The 21,931-nt window shown below is 35.2% G+C and overlaps 1 protein-coding gene across 2 annotated transcripts in view; it reads left to right on the forward strand.

Annotated features, from left to right (window-relative positions):
- The window catches only part of Adk (adenosine kinase), a 420,812-nt gene that overhangs the window by 153,203 nt on the left and 245,678 nt on the right, over positions 1–21,931 (forward strand). For both annotated transcript variants that reach the window (XM_048339095.1, XM_048339096.1), the window contains exons 5-6: positions 15,322–15,494; positions 17,247–17,355. In XM_048339095.1, the coding sequence (XP_048195052.1) occupies positions 15,322–15,494; positions 17,247–17,355 (282 nt within the window). The remainder of the gene's footprint in view (positions 1–15,321; positions 15,495–17,246; positions 17,356–21,931) is intronic.

Raw genomic sequence — 21,931 nt, forward strand, 5'->3', positions numbered from 1 at the left:
TTTAAGTAAAAATAGTTTCAGTGAAAAAAGTAGCTCCTGTAGAAACTCAGTTGCACAAGTGCTTTTCCTCAAGAAACTATTGTGCTTCATTCATGCATCACATTTTTTACACATATGATATATATTTGAGGGCCACTATTTAATAAAGAGGATTCTACTTCTTGAAAATATTAAATTAGTGTCATTTTATTAGAAGCCCAGGGTTTTAAAGAATTGAGTTCTTCTGCAACTTGATTCCATTGCTTTTTCTCTTTTTTTGGCCTGAACACTTTTATCCACCATTGAATTTGTGGTGTGAAAGCAAATGCTAACAAAGTGAGGAAGTACAAATAACATCTTAGCACTGTTGTGAAAATTCAGTTAGCCATGGGGACTTCCCAATAAGTTTTCATGGTATTTCAGGAGTGTTCATATTTTTCTTTGAGTACCACTGTTTCCCAATGCTTTTTATCGATTTCAGACTGATCTGAAACTACATACTCTTTTTAAAAAATAATAATTACTTATTTATTGTCAAAGTGACTTACAGAGGGGTTACAGTTTCATATGTAAGGCCATGGGTACATTTCTTGTACTATTTTTTACCCCCTCCCTCATTCCCCCTCCCCCCTTCCCCTTTCCATCTCCCCCCATGAGTTGTTCAGTTGGTTTACACCAAATGGTTTTGCAAGTATTGCTTTTGGAGTCATTTGTCTTGTTATCCTTTGTCTCTCAATTTTGATATTCCCTTTCACTTCTCTAGTTCTAATACCAGTATATACAGTGTCCAGGGTACTCAGATGAGATACAGTGATCTCGCCCAGACAACCACAGGAAGGGGATACAAGAGGATCATCAACAAAAGAAACTACGGTTTCACATGGCATGTTGAAAGTAATTACAACAGTGATATAACACTTGTTTCCATAAAATGGAGATCATTTCACTTATCATCTTATGTTGAAACCACATACTCTTATTTGCATTGTTCAGACTCCATATTAATATTCTCCTAATTTGTTTGAACTCATCTGACCCTTTTCTGGCTTTCTGCTCCTCTGTTCTTACAGACCCTTTACCATTAATGTTATGACCATCCATCATTCATTCATCCAATTAGAGATATTACAGTTACACTCAACCTTTACCTTCCTAACACACCTACTCAGTTCTAGAACTTATCAGTTCTACGGGCAAAAAAAATTATTTAATCTGTTTCCTCTTTTTTGTTTCCTAAGCTGAATTTCTTTCTCTTCTCCAATAATGAATACCCTGACATTTCTTCTTCCTGTGTCCTTCTTTTCTTGTTGTTAGTCTCTAAGAAATTGAGATTTGCTTTTGAAAAGCTAATAAATTCCCCTGCAAATTCCTAACAGAAGACATAACTTAAGTGGGTCAAAGATAAAGGAATTTCTTTCCCAGGCATAGCTGACAGCATAAGCTTCAATATCCTATTGGTTCTACATGATTCCACAGACACAAGGAGAAATCGAGAGCTGAGTCTAGGAGGGAGTTGTGCTTTTAGACAGTTTATGTTGTAACTGAGGAGTCTTGAATTTTGGAACTTCCACCCCGTTTTCCAAACACCTCAGTATGAAGGAGTTCTTAGAAACCTGATCTCTTTACTCTGTGTAAGTATCCTCATCTTGTAAGGCTTTTGGCTACATAAACATCTTATGATAGCCTAGAGAAAAAATTGATACAAACCTTGCAGAGATGTAAGAGACCTGGAGATTTTTCTTCCAACATTGTTTCCCCTATACATTGTGACTCACAAATCCAGCCTTTTTCTCAGGGTCACACACATAGTTCATGAAATATGCTGTTATGGGCCCTCTATTTGAATAATTTCCTGAGTGAGCTGTAACTAGAGTATCTCTCTGTGCTTTTGTACATGTTTCACTGTGCCATGACTCTCCTTAGCTTATTTTTCTTGGTCTTAGCCTGGTAAACTTTTCATTATTCCCCTAACTCTTTGGTGTTTTACTCTTGGTGTATTCTTCTTAAGTCCTCAATTTCTATACCTGGATTCAAGCCCCAATACTGAAGAGGAGGAAAAAGTCAATAAAATTTTTTAAAGTTTTAGCCATATTATCTTATATAATTCATTTGTTTTTCATTTCAACTAACATAAATTAATGTACAAAAGAGCTCACTGTGATCTTTAAAACTGTATGTAATATACATTGATCAGAAGAATTCATATTTTCATAATTGTTTTATGATGAATTTATTCAAATTAGATCTAAAGAATTCAAATATCCCATTTTTAGTAATTTTGTTGTTTCTGTTTTTTTCTTTAGTTCCTTCCTTCCTTCCTTCCTTCCTTCCTTCCTTCCTTCCTTCCTTCCTTCCTTCCTTCTTTCCCTCCCTCCGGCCCTCTCTCCCTTCCTTCCTTCCTTCCTTCCTTCCTTCCTTCCTTCCTTCCTTCCTTCCGGCCCTCTCTCCCTTCCTTCCTTCCTTCCTTCCTTCCTTCCTTCCTTCCTTCCTTCCTTCCTTCCTTCCTTCCTTCCTTCCCTCCCGCCCTCTCTCCCTTCCTTCCTTCCTTCCTTCCTTCCTTCCTTCCTTCCTTCCTTCCTTCCTTCCTTCCTTCCGGCCCTCTCTCCCTTCCTTCCTTCCTTCCTTCCTTCCTTCCTTCCTTCCTTCCTTCCTTCCTTCCTTCCTTCCTTCCTTCCTTCCTTCCTTCCTTCCTCCCTCCCTCCCTCCCTCCCTCCCTCCCTCCCTCCCTCCCTCCCTTCCTTCGTTGTGGGGCTTGAACTCTGTGCTTGGCACTGTCCCTGAACTCTTCAACTCAAGGCTAGCACTCTACCACCTGAGCCACAGTGCCACTTCTGGTTTTCTGGTAGTTAATTGGTGATAAGAGTCTCAGGACTTTCTTGCTCCGGCTGGCTTTGAACCGCAATCCTCAGATCTCAGCCTCCTAAGTAGCTCAGATTACAGGAGTGAGCCACCCGGAACCCAGGTCTAGTCTTTTTAAAGAAGTTACTAGGCTATTTTTCTAGATTATTTCATTGAGCTTATAACAAAAGTTGAGAAGTTACCATAATATGGATACAGTGCTTTTACTTTTTTCATTTCTTTGATAGTGATATTATGCTTTTACTTTTTTTTAATACTTTTAGTGCTTTCTTGAGTTTTAAGATATAATTGTATAAGATATAACTTTCTAAATGTTAGTAATGACATGATTTTTTCAGTAAGCTAATAGCTAACTTTTATTAGCTAATATTTATTAATAGTACTTTATTCTTACATTATAAAAATGATATTTTAGTAGTACTGAGGGATATCATCAAAAATATTTTGTTTCCTATTGATAATCATATAATTTCTCTTTGTAGATGTGTTGGTGAGATATAGGTTTTTTTGGACAAAGGAGTGAGTGAGATGCTCTGGCTTAACTTTTTGTTGTTGTTGTTGTTAGGGTCCTGGAGCTTGAACTCAGGGTTTGGGCTCTGTCCCTGAGCTTCTTTTGCACAAAGCTAGCATTCTACCACTTGAGCCACAGTGCCACTCTGCCTTTTCCTGCCCAGGCTAGCTTCAGACTGCAATCCTCAGATTTCAGTCTCCTGAGTAGGATTACAGGCATGAGCTACCAGTGCCTGGCTCTGGCTTAATTTTTAAATGACTATGTCATTTAAATGTGAACTTAATTCAAATGTGAATGGAGTCAGGATGCAAGCAAGGAGATTAGGGAACTTTTGCTACTAGGTAATATATAGTAACTTGGATGAATACTAGCAGTGGAATGAACAGTCTGGAAATGGTTTAAATACAGCCAATATACTTTTCCAATTGAGTGCATATAGAATGTGAATAAAACCTGCTTTTATTGCCTCTCTAATTTCATTTACCCAGTATCAAAAGAGGTCCTTATTTACATTTCATAACTTTACTTTCCTGTCTAAAGTACTTCAGTGCCATCTTACTATACTGTGGATAATATATATGTGTGTGTATATAGTATATTCTTTTTACCTGTGAGTCTTGAATAATTTAGAACCTGTATGTTTTTTCTAGCTATTTCTGTTTCCCTAATTGAGCTTCAGCTGTAATGGCTCAATTACTTTATTTATTTATTTTGTTGGTTGTGGGGCTTAAACTCAGGACCTGCGTGCTGTTCCTGAGCTTTTCCCACACAAAGCTAGAGCTACACAACTTTGAGCTACAGCGCCTTTTCTGGTAGTGTCCTCAGATCTCAGCCTCCTGATTAGCCAAGATTACAAGCATGAGCCTCTGGTGCCTGGTTAGGTACAATTATTTTATTATGCCAAAAAGTATTTTCTGCCTCTGAAGTGTTAGCTTTGTTCTTCCTTTGTTTCGGGAAGTTTGCAAATTGCAAACCCATTCTTTGTCTCCTTAAGGAATTTTGTTTTATGTCGGCTTAAATGACTTTAGGTTTATTTAAAGCCTTTTCTTGATTCTCTTCCCAGTCACAGTCCTCAGCAATTTTTTAATAACATTTGTTAAAATGGTTTTATGTTTTTGTTTCATTTTCTTTGTATTTTGTCTGTTGTTGTATTTAGATTCTCCATAATATAAATCCTGTTTTTACTTCACTGATTTTGTTTCTGTTTCTGTGACAGTACTGTGTCTAACTCATGGGACTGCTTAAGTCAGTATCATTAGAGCAATGAGCAATGAAAACAATGAGCAAACAAACTAGTTGCATTATATCAAGTGTAGCAGTCCAGGATATTGCATCTAACTTAGATTTCAGTTCTGCCCTGCCATTTTGATATTACCTTTTCTTAATTTGCCATTGCATATTGCTTTTGTCAGATGATCACCAGTGATACTTTATCACAAGAATACTTTTCATCCAATTCCACTTCATTATTAATGGCTTGACAAAGCCTTAACATTTTAGCAGATAATTATACTCATTTAATTAGTTATAAAATCAGGGAGATATGTCAAAATAAATATGAAATAGTTGCTTTAAAGATATTCTCACTCTTACTTCATTTTCCCTTGGAGATATTACTCCAAAGGAATAAAAGAAAAAAGAGAAGTTTGTGGTGTGAGTTCAGGTCTACTACTGTGTCAAGAAAGGGCCCTGTTACCATGGCAACATCGTATGAATATTAAGTGGAAATTTTTTAGTGAGACTGATAAAATTGTTCCATCCCTGTTTGCTGTACTATAAAATTGTTGTTTGTCAGCTTAAGAAAATATTCTAAAAACCCCAAATTAGTGTTTTAAATATTTCTATGGTGCTGTTTTGAAGTTGCTTATTATTGCTTAAAATTATAGCCCAAATGAATATACTTTCATAGATCTGCCAGGCAGAAAAGTAAGCATTTGATTTGACATTAAAAAGTACTTTTCTAATATGTCCTAGATCTTTGTTAAATACTAAACAAAATGATAAATAGTTTTAATGTATTGGGAGTTCTTGACAGTAGACAACAACCTGCCACTTTATATATTCCTTTTCCTTAAATGCTTTCTAACTCCAGTAGAGAAAAGCTGTTAAGCTTTAAGTGCTCTGTCATATTTGCTGTTTTTTATAGTAGAAGAGAACAGCAGTCAGCAATGATGATGGAAAACGATGGCAGGTAGACTTAAAACACCATAAAGCACAGACAATTGTGTGTAATGCCTTGAATTGAATCCCTTTTGAATGAAATGATCAGCCATATGTGCCACTCTTATGGACCCTGTAAGAAGGGAAAAAGAAATGTGCCCTAATGCTAACTGTGCATGAAATTGCAGTGTTAGGAGATATTGACCAGATGTTTCAATCTCAACAAATAGCTTGTTATGTGACTGAGTGAAAGTATCTTTTGCTGCTTTGATCACATACATCTTGAAGGAAGGGGTAATTTAATAGAGGCTGTCATAGTTCATCATTGTCAATAAACATTGACTTGACCTTTGCCTTATGTTTTTGATGTTGCTGTTGATAAGTGTTGATGTTTACTACCTTCAGGGATTTTTGCTTTTTATAAAGTGCATGCTAGAAATGGTAAAGGATAAGGATGTTTCTCAATTCTTTCCTTGTTCTTTCATTAGCAGTAGATATGGTTCATTATGGAGTTTGTAGAATTTTTGGACAGATGCATCTGAGTTAACATTCTTTCCTTGAAAAAAACTTAGTTTTTTTCTCAAAAGACTTTTTTCTTGCCTCGCCTTTCAGTCATACTTTTAATTTGCAACAAGAAATTTTTATGATTATTTTTCTTCTTTCATATAAAGCAGCATGTCTTTCTGGTTTTGGGGTTTTTTTTTGTAACTGAAAGTGGTCTATTTCTTAGGACATTCCTGTAATTTCCTTATATAAACAATTAAAGACAGTGTAGCTAAAGATTAAGTTACTTGTATAAGTCACACTGTAACTACTCTCCAGCATAGTTACATATCCTAAGTCTGATAACACTTTCTTTGATACTTTTATTTGCCTTTCATACTTCATATTTAAAGTAAGACTTAAGACAATATCTTCAAAAGAAGAAGAAGAAGAAGAAGAAGAAGAAGAAGAAGAAGAAGAAGAAGAAGAAGAAGAAAGATACCTCTGAAATCAGACCTGCTTGCTTTGCTGCTAATCTACCCTCTTCCAATTTGCATCTGTAGACCTAAATAGTGATATTACTGATCTCATGCTGTATGGCTAAGATTAAATGAGATAACATAAAAACAGTAATACCCTAAGAAATAGATCACTTTCAGTTATCCAGAAACAAAGGAAAAAAACAGAAAGGTAGGCTGCTTTATATGAAAGAAGAAAAATAATCATAATAATTTATTGTTGCAAATTAAACTCGCCCAAAACAAATCCTCAAAGAACCAACTTACCCCTTAATAAATGGGCTAAAGACCTAAAAAGAGACTTGTCTGAAGAGGAAAAGAGAGTGGCCAAGAGATACATGAAGAATGCTCAGCATCACTGGCCATAAAATAAGTGCAAATGAAAACAATTTGAGATTCCACCTCACCACAATAAGAATATCCATTATCAAGAAAACTAATAACAACAGATGCTGGAGGGGATGTGGCCAAAAGGGAGCCAGCCCTGCTACACTGTTGGTGGGGGTGTAAACTTGTTCAACCACTCTGGAAAGCAGTATGGAGGTTCCTCAAAAGGCTAAACATAGAACTCCCCTATGAACGAGCAGCCCTGTTTTTGGGCATCTACCCAAAAGATTATAAGCAAGACCACACTAAAGCCAACAGCACAACTGTGTTCACTGCAGCACAATTTGCCATAGCTAAAATATGGAATCAACTCAGATGCCTCTCAGTAGATGAACGGACCAAGAAAATGTGGTACATATACCTAATGGAATTCTATGCCTCTATCAGAAAGAATGACATTTCCCCATTTTTAAGGAAATAGCAACACTTGGAAAATATACTAAGTGAAGTGAGCCAGACCCCAAGAAACATAGACTCTATAATAATAATTAGTATCCATTTAGGATAGTCCTAGCAGAAGATCATAATAGCTCAGTAGCTAATACATATGAACACATAAGATGATACTAAGTGAAATGAACTCCAAGTTATGGAAATAAGTGGTTTATCGTTCAACGTATGTTGAACATAACAATGTTCATGTGAAATTATGCCATTTTCTTTTGTCTTTCTTTCCCATGGTTTTACCTCTGATGTCACTGTATCTAATTTTGGTACCTTAGGTATTATATATACATTTATACATTTATTGGAAGTAGGGAAGGGAAGGGGAACATCAAAATGGAAAGGCCACAGGTAAAATGGAAATATTACAACAGCAATACTTAAAAAACTATATGCTGTAAATCAACTGTACAACTCGGGGGGGGGGAGACGAGAAGATGGGAAAAATGAGGGAGGAGATAACAAGTTTGATAGGAAATGTACATACTGCCTTACTATGAAACTGTAACCCCTCTGTACATCACTTTGACAATAAATAAATCAGTTTTTAAAACAAACAGTAATATGAGGGCCAAGATGTAGTAAGTTCTGAGTAATTTTGTTTATTATTCATTTATTTTAGTGTTAGAGATTGAACCCAGCATCTCAGCTTTTTAAGTAAGTACTATATCCTACATCTACAGTTACAGTACAGTACATCCTAATTTTACTAAAAATCTACTGTTCCTTCAAACTTGTATTTGATTAATTGTAGAATTTGAAAACTGATTATTTCGTTTATATTTGCTTTTAGCACAATTTTGTCTAAAGATTAGTCTTTATTATCTAAGTTTCTAATTGCTTTTAGCACAATTTATGTTATCTAAAGAAAGCATCAGATATATGTGGAGAAAATTTTCTTTTGCTAAATTATGAGATGTGGATGAATAAAAGAGTACTTAAATCTCTGTATATCTTTTGATACCATCTTTTTACTTGAACATACTGGAATATATTACCATAAGAATCTAAAGCATCAGTCTGGGAATCTGGCTAAGTGGTAGAGAGCTTGCTTTGCTTGCATGAAGCCCTGGGTTCAATTCCTCAGTACACATACACAGAAAAGGCTGGAAGTAGCTCTGTGGATCAAGTGGTAGAGCGGTAGCCTTGAGCAAAAGAAGCTCAGGGACAGTGCCGAGGCCCTGAGTTCAAGCCCCAGGACTTGCAAAAAAAAGAAAAACAAAAAGTATCTAAGCCTTCATTTTAGTGTTTTCAGGAAGTTGTCTATATGAATGATGTATGGCCTGAACTATATTTGAATTGTGAAGGTTTTTACTTTAATAAAGATCTTATTTCCCATTAAGATTATTAAAACATACAAAAAAGAGTTTTATAGTGCATAAACAAGAAAATAGTAGTGGTATTAACAGTTTATAAACCTTGAGATAGTATAGAGATAGAATCTACATTCTCTATTTTTATTTAGCTTTAGCTTTTTTGAGACAAAGTCTTGCTTGGTATTGTTACCCCAAGCTGTCCTTAAACTCATGGTTATGCTCCTCAGCCTCCTTAATGTAGGTTTACAAGTGTGAGCTACCAGCTCAGACAGAAATCTTTTTTTTCCCCAAATTTTTATTATCAAACTGATGTACAGAGAGATTACAGTTTCATATGTTAGGCATTGGATACATTTCTTGTACTGTTTGTTACCTTGTCCCTCATACCCCCCTCCCTCATACCCCTTTCCCTCCCACCCGCCCCGGAGGTGTTCAGTTCACTTACACCAAACAGTTTTGCAAGTATTGCTTTTGTAGTTGTTTGTCAGACAGAAATCTTTAAAGTCACACTTAATAAAAACTTGAAGACTACTGAACCATCAGTCCGGATGTTATGCTATTTTTTTTTTTTTTTGCCAGTCCTAGGCCGTGAACTCAGGGCCTGAGCACTGTCCCTGGCTTCTTTTTGCTTAAGGCTAGCACTCTGCCACTTGAGCCACAGTGCCACTTCTGGCCATTTTCTGTATATGTGGTGCTGAGGAATCGAACCCAGGACCTCATGTATATGAGGCAAGCACTCTTGCCACTAGGCCATATTCCCAGCCCGTTGTACTATTTCTTACTACCTTTAGAGACTATAAAAAATACATCCTGCATACTTATTTTTGTTAATCTTAAAAATTCAGTGAAAATTTCAGATGTTCTTGAATTTCGATCATTATAACTTAGGCATCATTTATGTAATTGCTAAAATTTCTTGAAGAAAATTATTTTCTTTGTTACTTTCCTGCTATTATTGTTTCTCTTGAGTTTAAAGTATTCACTATACCAAGCACCACAGTTTGGCATAATATGACCTAACCTTATTATATTTATGTTTCAGCTTAGGCACAGTTTCTCGTATTTCTCTTAGTGTCTTTTGGCAAATTAGGCCTGAATAGGTGCTATTCTGTAAAATTCATATATAAGCTGGGTGGCTCACACCTGTAATCCTCGCTTCTCAGAAGGCTTAGATCTGAGGATCACAGTTCAAAGTCAGCCTGGGCAGGAATGTCCATGAGACTATTATCTCCAGTTAAACACCAGAAAACTGGAAGTGGCGCTCTGGCTCAAGTGGTAGAGCACTAGCCTTGAGCCAAAGAGTTCAGGGACCAGCACCCAGGTCCAGAATTCAAGCCCCATAACCAACAAAAAAAGAAAAAACAAGAAAAAAACACACCATAAACACACACACACACACACACACACACACACACACACACATTGTGTATACAACTTATATAATAACTGGTAGTGTACTTTTATATGTCCTTCAACTGTAAGCTTTCTTAAGAGATAACTTGTTTTTCTATTTGTCATTTGCTAAATACTTTTTAGGTACATAAAGTCAGGCAATCGTAAATTTTTAAAAACTAGAGCATGTCAGTCAAGAGTCTTAGTGTCATAGATGAACTCAAAGAAACAGATCACTTAGCTCACTCAGGAAGTTACTTGAGCTGCTTAAGAGATTTAGGTAACTGTTAAAGAATATTTAGATTACTCAAAGTGCAGTGGGTTGGAGGAAAACAAAATTAGAGGCCTAAAGATGAATTGTAAGACTTTTCTAAGTGAAGCTGGGGATGTAGCTCCAGAAAGTGCTAAAGCACTTGCCTAGCATGAGCAAGTTCCTCGTGGGAAGGGGAGAATGAGGACTAGCAGTTAATGGACACAAGTTTCTTTTTGAATATAATGAAGATGTCTTGGTGTTAAGATAATAACAGTGATTACACAAACATCTAGATATACTGGAAACAAACCATGTGTCCATTTTTTGAAATGTTAGCAGTAATAGGATTTGAAGTTAGGGCTTTGGGCAACAATAACTCACTTAACTCACCTGTAGTCCTTTTTGTTCTCGTTGTTTTTGAGACAGAGGGTCTTGATTTTTGCTTGGGCCAGCTTGCGTTATGATCTGACTACTTACACCTCCTGTTGTAGCAGGAATGGCAGGTGCATGCCACTACACCCAGGTTTGTCTGCTAAGATGGGTTTCACTGACCATTTTTTATCCACACTGGCCTGGAACCTCTGTCTTCCTAATTTCAGCCTTCTGCATACCTGATGGGCAGATATCCACTACTCCTCTCAACTGTTGTATGAGATGGGGGCTCTTGAAAACTGTTTACATGGGGTGCCCTAAAACTGTGATCTTTGTGATTGCCACATCCAAAATAGGAAGGAATGTAGGTATGATGCAGGGGCCCAGAATACTTTTATCTCCCACCCACTCATTTTTTTTAATGAGTCTCACTGTATAGCCATAAATAGCCTCAAACCACTATGTATCCCACACTAGAAAGGTAATCAAAATCCTCCTGCCTCAGCCTTGCAGGTGCTGGGATTACAGATTATGCTCCACCACACCTGTCTTGAATTATACAATTGAAAGTAGTAAATATGAGGTTAAGTGACTATATTTTAATGTGAACATTTAAAAGTAGTCTAACCAAGAGAATTATGATTGAGATACAAATAGAAATGAATCAACTTAATAAACAAAATAAAGTTCAGTGGGTATGTGGATGTTCATATCAGCCATATCAAGACAGCGCTAAACTAAAAGTGGAGGTGAAGGGTCCAAGCAATTAAAACCACAGGAGTAGGTTAGATTTTATTCAATGAAAGTGCTCCGGAGTGAGAAGAATTAGTAATCCTGGATCCTGGCCTAAGGAACGCTTAAGTACTGGCCAAAAGACAAGCTATCAAAAGATATTCTTAGAAGAAAGGAGATGAACAGATTAGAATGTTTTCTTGTCATATTTCAACATCCTGTTATAATCACCATCTGTATTACTTGATAACCAGCACTGCTTTAGGCATCTTTGCCTGTATTATCCTATTAAGATTTCACTATAATTTTGAAAGTAAGTCTCTTTTTATGGTGTGTTATCATCACACTGCTAGCTTTTATATATGTGTGAGTCTGAAGCTTATATTACTTCCTAGTAGGCCAAAGTTTTGCAGGACTTATTCTGTGAAAAAGACATTAATAAGAATTTATGGATAAAAAACGAGAACCATACTGGAAACAGTATTAGGTTTATTAGAAATTGGTTTTTATTGGTAGGATACTTTCTAACTGGGGAAGTGGAGTGGTTTTGTCAGGAAGAGAACATAGGATACTAGATACTGAGCAGTTTGTGATTCCTAATATTTGAGAAAATACTGTGTTTCACTTTGTCTCACACATTAGGATTGCAGAGATCTGACAATTAGTCGTGTGAACAATGTGATAGGCTATTTTTCTGGTCAGTCTACATCCATTTTTATTTCCTTTTTCCCCTTTTGCTGCATCTTGTTGCTGTTTCACAGTTTTAACACTTCATTTCTTTAAGTTATGCTTTGAAGTTTCCCTGAAAGCCCTCATTGGTTTTTCTGGTATAAAATTTCCTGCCTGTGGCTTATCTTTGCAACTATTTTAGTGTCTTGAGTGTCATTCTTCATCATTCAATTATGAATTCAGTTAAAGTGTATGGCATTATCTAAAAATGACTTAGGTATCATTCAGAGTTATATTGTCCTAAATATTGCAGTTAGGTGATGAAGAGGAAATTCAATTGAAAAGTGAAGTTAATATTAATAGAAATCTTTCCATCTGTTGCTAAAGACTCTTAATGTGAAGCTTAATATGTCATTTTCAGCACTTATTAAAGTTCACTTGTACATTTTTTTCTTTCTTGGTTCTTACATTAGTAAGGCATCAACTCATAATCTCACTCATTTGCTCAAAAAAAAAAAATCCTTCATGTGCTGTCTTCTACTAACAGAATACTGCCTAAACTTGCCTTAGCCTTTTGCATTGGATTTTTTCCCTCCTGCGTAGTTTCTGTCATTGTACTCCTTATATTTACTACTTCTCTCTTTTTTTTTTGTTGTTAATATACCTGTGTTTCCAAACCATGCTGTGGCATACCCACACAGACTTCAGAATATTTTTACTTTTCAATTGAAACAGAGTAACACAGTCAGACACAGTATAAATCATTGTCATTTAGCATTAGATTACCTTCCAGTAATATCATCTGTACATTTCAGTTTCTGTGATTAAAATATACTGCAGAATGAAACAGTAAGAGGGTTTTTTTGTTGGTTTGCTTGGTTTTTTTTTTTTTGCCAGCCTTGAGGTGTGAACTCAAGGCCTGGGCATTGTCCCTGGCTTTTTTTGCTCAAGGCTAGCACTCTACCATTTGAACCACAGTGCCACTTCGGGCTTCATGCATTTTACTACTACCAAGCCACCTTCCCAGCTCTAATAAGAGTTTTGTTCACCAGTTTGGTTCCAACAGTTGGGACAAAAGAAGTTCTAAAGAAGTACTAATTTATTAGGAAATTCCTAACTTGGTTAGAACTTTATTTAATAAACAGAATTCTTTTGTCATGAACATCATGGTTAAAATCATAAAGAAGGAAAAGGGGCATATGATATACTGTGTGCTTCCATTATCTCGTTTGTAACCATTTAAAAAAAAATTCCTGTCTTTCAAAACACTGGTTGGTGATATCACATCACTCAAAGCCTTTTCTCTTCCTCCTCTTCCTCCTCTTCCTCCTCTTCCTCCTCCTCCTCCTCTTCCTCCTCCTCCTCCTCTTCCTCCTCCTCCTCTACCTCCTCTTCCTCCTCCTCCTCCTCCTCCTCCTCCTCCTCCTCCTCCTCCTCCTCCTCCTCCTCCTCCTCTTCCTCCTCCTTTTTATTTATTTTCATTTTCTGATCCCCTCAGCTACAATCATTCTTTCTGTTTTCTCGGTATTTTCTAATAATATTTTGCCTTTACTATTCTGGTTAATTTGAATTAACATAATTCAAGTATTTGTTTCAAATTACCAACTAGGTGGTTTTCCTGTTTGTAATTAATTTTAGTTATGTATAGTGAGAATTCTTTTCGTTCTCTAATAATGGTCAACTGAATGGAAGTAGATGTCTTTTTAAACTGTTTTTGGTTTATCAAATATCTTTAAAAAATAAATTACAGGTTTTGTTAACCACAACTTATTTATGGAGAAATCAGGTATTTAATAGTGTTAGTTTTTCTCATAAAGACCTACCTCCAAACTTGTTGCTATTCTCTCTTTCCTTTTTCTATTATATCAACTATTTAATATCCTCAGAACTCCTATTGAGATGTTGATTAAGATGGCACTGAATCTGGTTAAATGTGACCATAAGTTTGTACAAGTACTGTATGTTAAGTACAATTAAAAATATAGTATTCTTTTACTCATTTCTTTACTTATGTAACAGTAATCCCTCTGTACACTACCTTTATAATAAAATAAAAAATACACATACACATACACATGCATATAGCTAGGCATCGTGGTACTACATATCTGTAATCCTAGCATTTGGAATTTGTAGCAGGAGTGAACTCAAGGCCAGCCTGAGGTATGTAGCAATTCCAGAAAAGGATGGGAGGAGGGATGATTGGTCAAAGCAAAACAAAAGATTTAAGTACTAATTTTCTAATCTGTGAACATAGTGTTCCTCTCATATTTACATAGATAGGTATTTTTTTCTCATCAGGATTTTGAAATGTTCTATGCATAGTTCTTGCATACCTTTGGTTAAATTTTATCTTGTTCAGCTTGGATTCTATTTTAACTCTTTGGCTTTCTTAGTCTTTTCCTTCAGGTTTTTAAAAATTATTTATTGATTAGATTTTTGATATTGATCTTGAGATCATGAGATATTGATTGACTCATGTTTTAATATTAGGGCATTTACATAGATTTCTTATTATTTCATGTACTCCTAAGCATGTACCCATTGTAGTCAGGCCAAATTTTAAAAGAAACTCTATAGATTTTTAGCTCATATCATATAATAGTACTTAGCAGTTGAACTTATTTTAACATAACCTATGCACTTTTATATTTAAATTTATGTATGAAGTCTTTCAAGGTGTACAATAATTATGACAATCTCAGCTATTTTGTACTACTATGTACTTAGTATTTTTTGCTGTACTCAGCCTTAATTATTTGAACGAATCTTCAAGAATCTTATGGAATGTTTTTATGATACTATCCCCTATTTGCAAATGAGGAAAATGGAGCCTAGAAATGTTCAGTAACATAGTTCATATAACTAGTAAGTAGCAGAGGCAAGATTTGAACCTAGTTTGTCTTCATTATAGACTCCATGCTTTTAATGAAATTTCTATAATTTCTTCTAGTGGCACTCCCTATTAGTTTCCTGTTTCCATCCAACATTGGATTTTAAATCTATATTACCCTATCCTCTCAGTTCTTAACTACTATATTTGATTTCTCTTTTTCTTAAGTCATATTTTAAGGTTTTGCATGGGTAGTGTCAACTTGGCTATCATAAATGATAGTACAGATTTGAAATTCCATTAACAGACAGTTTCTGAAAAGCATCCCTGTCATGCCATTATCTATGGCAGAATACGAAACTATGTGTCCCATTTTTCTGACCCATTAAATTATTTATGTTCCTGTTTTTCAGTGGATGATTCAGCAGCCACACAAAGCAGCAACCTTTTTTGGATGCATTGGGATAGATAAATTTGGGGAGATCCTGAAGAGGAAAGCTGCTGAAGCCCATGTGGATGCTCATTACTATGAGCAGAATGAGCAGCCGACAGGAACTTGTGCTGCCTGTATCACTGGTGACAACAGGTAAGTGTAAACCAGGAAAGCACTATACTAATTGGCTGATGAATTTGAATTCCAAATCAGAATTTGGAATTTAAACTTCATATTTAAAGTCAATAGCTCTTCTTACTTGTGTCATTTTTTTCTTTTTTTGATTTTGAATTTGCTTTTCTTAAATGTGCTGTTGAATTCATGAAACATAATGGAATGAGTTTGAGATTATTCATTCTAGTCTATACCTTTTGTAATTATGCTTAAGAAATAAAAATTCTGGGACTGGGAATGTGGTAGAGTGATTGCCTAGCATGTATGAAGCCCTGGATTCAATCCACAGTACCACATAAACTGAAAAGGCCAGAAGTGGTGCTGTGGCTCAAGTGGTAGGGTGCTATCCTTGAGCAAAAGAAGCTCAGGGACAGTGCCTAGGCCCTGAGTTCAAGCCCCAGGACTGGCAAAGAAAGAAGGAAAGCAGAGGGGGAGGGGAGGGGAGGGGAGGGGAGAGGAGGGGAAGGGAGGGGAAGGGAGGGGAGGGAAAGGAAGGGAAGGTCCTTAGAGTTAGGCTTTTGAGACCTGGTGAATTGACCAAGAATGTATAAGAGTCTTTAAGTTGTCCACCATAGCAGAGTTATATACTATGGTGATACTGAGTCACCAAGTATATGACTGTATATTCTACAGCATATGAATATATGCTGCTGTTCCTAAAAACAAGTGAAGTGAAAGAATGCTCAGGATAGTTTTTTTGATAACACATATTACTAGCTACTTAATTTTTAAAGTAAAATACTCTTATTAGTAAATAATTTTATTAATAGAATTGTAATAAAATATTTTTATTAATTCCATGTATAAATGAAGAAAGACTAAATAATTCTTTTATTTTACTAATTTTAGTTATTGTGCTCTAATACTATCTTGGTGGCATTTACAGCAAGAGCTTTAATGCCCCATATTGCTTAGCTTTTCTACCCATAAAACTGGCCGAAGCTAGGGAGTTTTTTCCTCTAGAATCTAATTCTAATTGATTCCAGTTCTTAAACTGTAATAGTTTGCAAATTTATTCCTTATAGTAATTATGGTCTATATTTATATGTATTTTATGAAATCCATCCCATACTTGGCTTTAAAGCATTAATCTTAGTCATTTATGGTCTGTTGATCTTATTTTTATGAAACTTTCTGACATAAAAATGAAGTTTTGGTTACATATTGTTTCCTTTTGCAGAATGATTTAGTAGCTTTATTTTTAATTGCATTTTAAACCATGAATTTATAAAAAAAGTAGATCTTATTTTACATCCAAAGGAAACTTAGATGACAATTTCTTAATTTACTTGTTGATGTTTAGGTTTATCTTGTGTGTTTTTGTCTCAGAGACAAGTATGTTTCCAGAACAAAATTAATATTACTTACATGTATTCAAATTCTCGGTCAACTTTAAAGAATTAAGAAATAAACTGTAGGGCTGAGAATGTGGCTTAGTGGTAGAGTGCTTGCCTAGCATGCACAATGGCCTGGGTTCAATTCCTCAGCACCACATAAACAGAAAAAGCCCAGAAGTAGTGCTGTGGATCAAGAGGTAGAGTGCTAGCCTTGAGCAAAAGAAGCAAGGGACAGCGCTCAGGCCCTGAGTTTCAAGCTTCAGAACTGCCCCAAAACAAAACAATACAAAAGAAAAGAAAAGAAAAACCCTCAAGAAATAAACTGTAAATACAAAAATAATTAGCTGTACAGAAAGGTCTGGCCAAACTAACCTTTTTTTTTTTGTTGGTTTAGGTCCCTTATAGCTAATCTTGCTGCTGCCAATTGTTATAAAAAGGAAAAACACCTTGATCTGGAGAAAAACTGGATGTTGGTAGAAAAAGCAAGGGTTTACTATATAGCTGTAAGTATTTACTTAATTTGCTTGTTAAGGCCATATTTTTATGAGAGTATGGTTGTTGGCTGATGAACATTTTAAAACAGTTACCTTTATCAGTACCACCAGTTGTTTCAAAGCATAGGTTTGGTTCACTATTACAAGTATAGAGCAGAAATATAGTCTTTGTCTTTATTAAGTAGTTTGTGCTACTTACCATCAAGTTTGCACTTTGGGATGCATTATAATATAAAGATACTTCTCACCCATGCACAGAATCCTGAACTATTAAATCAGTTTCCTAATATCTTTTTGTGAGTTAATTTTAGAAACTTACATTTTTTGTTTTTAGGTAACTTGTTATTGATAATGTGAGAATTGTGTAGTGAAATATTAGCAATACAAATGACACTACAAATAATTTGAGCTTATTTGCCTAAAAAATCTTAATTGATATTTATTCCATAGTAATTACCATGACACCTTTTAATTTAATATTTACAAAACATGATCATGACAAATCTCTTTAAACTAGGCATGAGGGCAGCATGTAATTTGAATTCTTAAGTTTTCTGACATGAAAATAATTGGTTAAAAATTTATATCAAAACTAGAACTATGGCAAATATCTTAAATTAATCACCCATGATTACCAAACTTTTGTTATTTATTTTGAGCAAACATGGTCGCTCACTTTAAGTACATACTTATGAAAATAATATATAGTCCTAGTATAACAGCTGCTACCATTCCTCTACCTGAGCTGTGTGAAACAGCTGATAAGACATGTAGTGATTATCCAATAATAATATTTTATTGAAAACGTAATTTTTTTAGTATAGAGTTAATGTCTACATGCAATGCTGTAGGCTTTAAGTATTGTTCTTGATTCCGCTATGTCACAAATTTTACCCCATCATAACTGTCCAATAAATGCTTACATTGAAAAGATTATATAATGAAAAGTCATTGCTATCTCTGCCAATAATTGACAGTCACTTTCAAGAATTGAAGATTTACATTTTATCTTGTTTCCTTAAAATTGCTTTTTTGTTAAAGTCTGGGTAATGTGCTTTTATAGTGTGATTCTTTATGTTGTTACTTTGTTTGCTTATCATCTTTTGTACTCAGATTGGCCTTAAACTAGTTGTGTAGTTCTGGGTGGTATTAAACAGGTGATTCTGTTGCCTCAGCCTCCTGAGTATCACCATCTGTATTATTGTGTGATATTTTAAGGAAGATTTATGTAGTATTTCAAACCATCTTAGGTTGAAATGTCATGTTTTTGAATAAACACATGGTTGAAGATTTGACATGATGTGTACTATATAACTTGACTATGATAGATGATGACTATACATTTAGATTCAGAACTATTTTTAATTTGACAATTACCGTTCTATGTATTTCAATAGATAGTTGAATCCTGAATTACATGCCACCTTGCAAACAACTTACAGTGATTTAATGGGGGTACAATGTAAAGATTATACAATGTAATTCATCTGTAAGTAGATGGAAGTTTTATAGAAGAATAGACCCAACTTGTAAACAAAAATATAGTATAACATCTAGCTAAATTTAATGAAGGGAATTTTTATAGTATTAACTGTTCGTACCAAAGTGCAAATTTGTATGAGGCATAAAGTGATCAATTCTGGTTAAATTGAAAAGAATCTTGGTGTTTCTTTTTGGGTGGGGAGGATTGACCAAAAGAAATACCCAAATGGATTCCAGTTGATATCTCTGATAGTAGTTGATAGCTTTGATCTGTTTCAGTGCTTCTATAAAAAGAATATTCTTTTACATTGCCAGGCAGATTTGTACTGTGCTCAGAGCCTGATTTATCAACATTGTTCTGGGAAAAAAAATACTCATTTTGTATGTCTAGAGTGCTTTATATTCTTGGTGACCATGAAACAAATATATGAAGTCTAGAATTAAAATTTTGACCATTTATTATCATGAAATATTTATCCCTAGGAATTTACTTTACTCTGAGATCCACTGCGTTTGGAAATAGTATACACTGATCCCTTTTGATTATTGATAGCATGGAATCTTTTTATCTCCTTATCATTTCTACCTTATTTATGTCTTCAAGGTGCATTTGTTATAGACAACATATATTTCCATCATATAGTTGGCCTAACATGACAATGCCTACTTTTTTTTTTTTTTTTTTTTTTTGCCTGCCCTGGGGCTTGGACTCAGGGCCTGAACACTATCCCTGGCTTCTTCTTGCTCCAGGCTAGCACTCTGCCACCTGAGCCACAGCGCCACTTCTGGCCATTTTCTATATATGTGGTCCTGAGGAATGGAACCTAGGGCTTCATGTATAGGAGACAAGCACTCTTGCCACTAGGCCATATTCCCAGCCCCCAGTGCCTCCTTTTTAATTTGAATATTTATATGTTCACATTTAATGTGGCAATCAAAATGATAAGATTAAATACATCTTATTTGTATTTATTTTGTTTATTTCTTCCAGTTCAGCGTGTGTGTGCACGCACGCACGCGCACGCGCCACTATTGGGGCTTGAACTCAGGGCTTGGGCGCTGTCCCTTAGCTTTTTTTATTCAAGGCTAGTGCTCTACCACTTGAACCCCATCTCCACTTCTGGCTTTTTGGTGGTAATTGGAGATTACCCTTGAACTTTTCTGCCCTATCTGGCTTTAAACCATGCATGATCCAGTCCAGGCTTTTTGGTGTTTTTTTTTGTTGTTGTTGTTGGTGGTGGTGGTTGGTTTGTTTTGCTGGTTAATTGGTGATGGAGTCTTTTGGAGTTTTGTGCCTGGGCTGACATTGAAGTTCAATTCTTAGATCTGAGCCTCATAAGTAGGTAGGGACAGGAGCTACCAGCACTCTGCTTTCACCAATACTTTTATGTTAACTTCTTTTGAGTTAATCCAGTAATATCTCTTTCGGTGGCTTACTCTCTCTCTCTTTTTTTTTTTACTTTAAATGTTATGGTAAAGATCTTTCACTCATCACAGTTCATCTTCAAATAATTCTATATGACTTCAAATGAATACCTAATAATGGTGTGCTTCTATTTCACTCCTAGTAGCCTTTATGAAATCAGTTACTTTACATTTTTAAACAATTTTAATTTGTCAAATGACACACAACACATACTTGTATTTATTTATTTATTGACTGGGGGGTTGAACTCAGGGCCTAGGCACTGTCTCTGAGCTTTTTTGCTCTATCACTTTGAGTCACTGCTCCACTTCCAGTTTTTTGGTAGTTAATTGAAGATAAGAGTCTCACAGACTTCCAACCATGATCTTAAGATCTCAGTCTCCTGAGTACCTAGGATTACAGGGGTGAGCCACCAGTGCCCAGGTTTTTTTTTTAAATATATATATATTTTTTTATAGACACTGTAACACATTGTTATTTTGTTCAAATTGTTACGTATCTTTATAAATTACATGTAATACAAAAATCATACTTTTCACTTAAAGAAACCTAAATAATGAAGAATATATATCTGTATGTATATATATATATGTATTTCTTCATGGAATTGCTGTTTCCTTTTGGTTAGAATAAGTTTTCTGTCTAGTATCCTTTTCCTTCTGTCTAAAAGACAATCATCATTTCTTGGTTTTGGATCTATTGAGTATAAATTCTTCAGTTTTTACATGTTTATAAACATCTTTATTTCACCTTAGTTTTTGAAAGACTTTTGTCAAGTATGTCACTTAGATTTGGCTTTCTTTTACTTTTACTACAGGAAGGATGTTGTTCACTGTCTTTATGCTTCTTTTGTCCTTTTTAAGGTTTTCTTACTTTAATTTTAATTTTGAACTAGCATACATTAGTAATACTAAGGGGTTTCATTTCCATTCCTCTCTTCCCTCTTCTGTCTTTTTTCAAGAAGTGTTGGGTGGGTTTTATTATCCTGTATGTATGGGAGGGACTGGGTATGTTTGTATATGTATACAGCTCTTTGATCTTATTTTTCCTTTTTTCCTCTTCCTACTGATCACCTGTACACATTCTTCCATTTACAGTCATATCTCATTACTATTATTGCTATTATTACTACTAGTATCATCATCTTTGTACTCTTCATCTTAGGTCTGTATCCCACAAATGAAGTACTTGTAATACTTGACTTTCTGAGTTTGGATTATCAGCGTGACAGTTTCCAATTCCATTTTTTTTCTTGCAAATGACATAATTTGATGGCATTGATAAAAAAATTTCTCTTGATGAGATATCTGTCATCCTTACTGTTTTTTGTTTGTTTGTTTGTGTGTTTTGTTTTTGTTTTTGTTTTTTTTTTGCCAGTCCTGGGCCTTGGACTCAGGGCCTTCTTTTTGCTCAAGGCTAGCACTCTGCCACTTGAGCCATAGTGCCACTTCTTGCAGTTTTCTATATATGTGGTGCTGGGGAATCGAACCCAGGGCTTCATGTATACGAGGCAAGCACTCTTGCCACTAGGCCATATTCCCAGACCCTCATCCTTATTGTTTTCCCAATTTATTTAATGCCTTGCCATACCTCCCGGCCATGTTGGTATATATTTTTTTATTTTCTGTTTCTTGTGAGATTTTATTAGTATGTTCCTTAGTATATTTTTCTTCATGT

The sequence above is a fragment of the Perognathus longimembris genome, chromosome 2 (assembly GCF_023159225.1).
Source record: "Perognathus longimembris pacificus isolate PPM17 chromosome 2, ASM2315922v1, whole genome shotgun sequence".
Classification (NCBI taxonomy): Eukaryota; Metazoa; Chordata; class Mammalia; order Rodentia; family Heteromyidae; genus Perognathus; species Perognathus longimembris.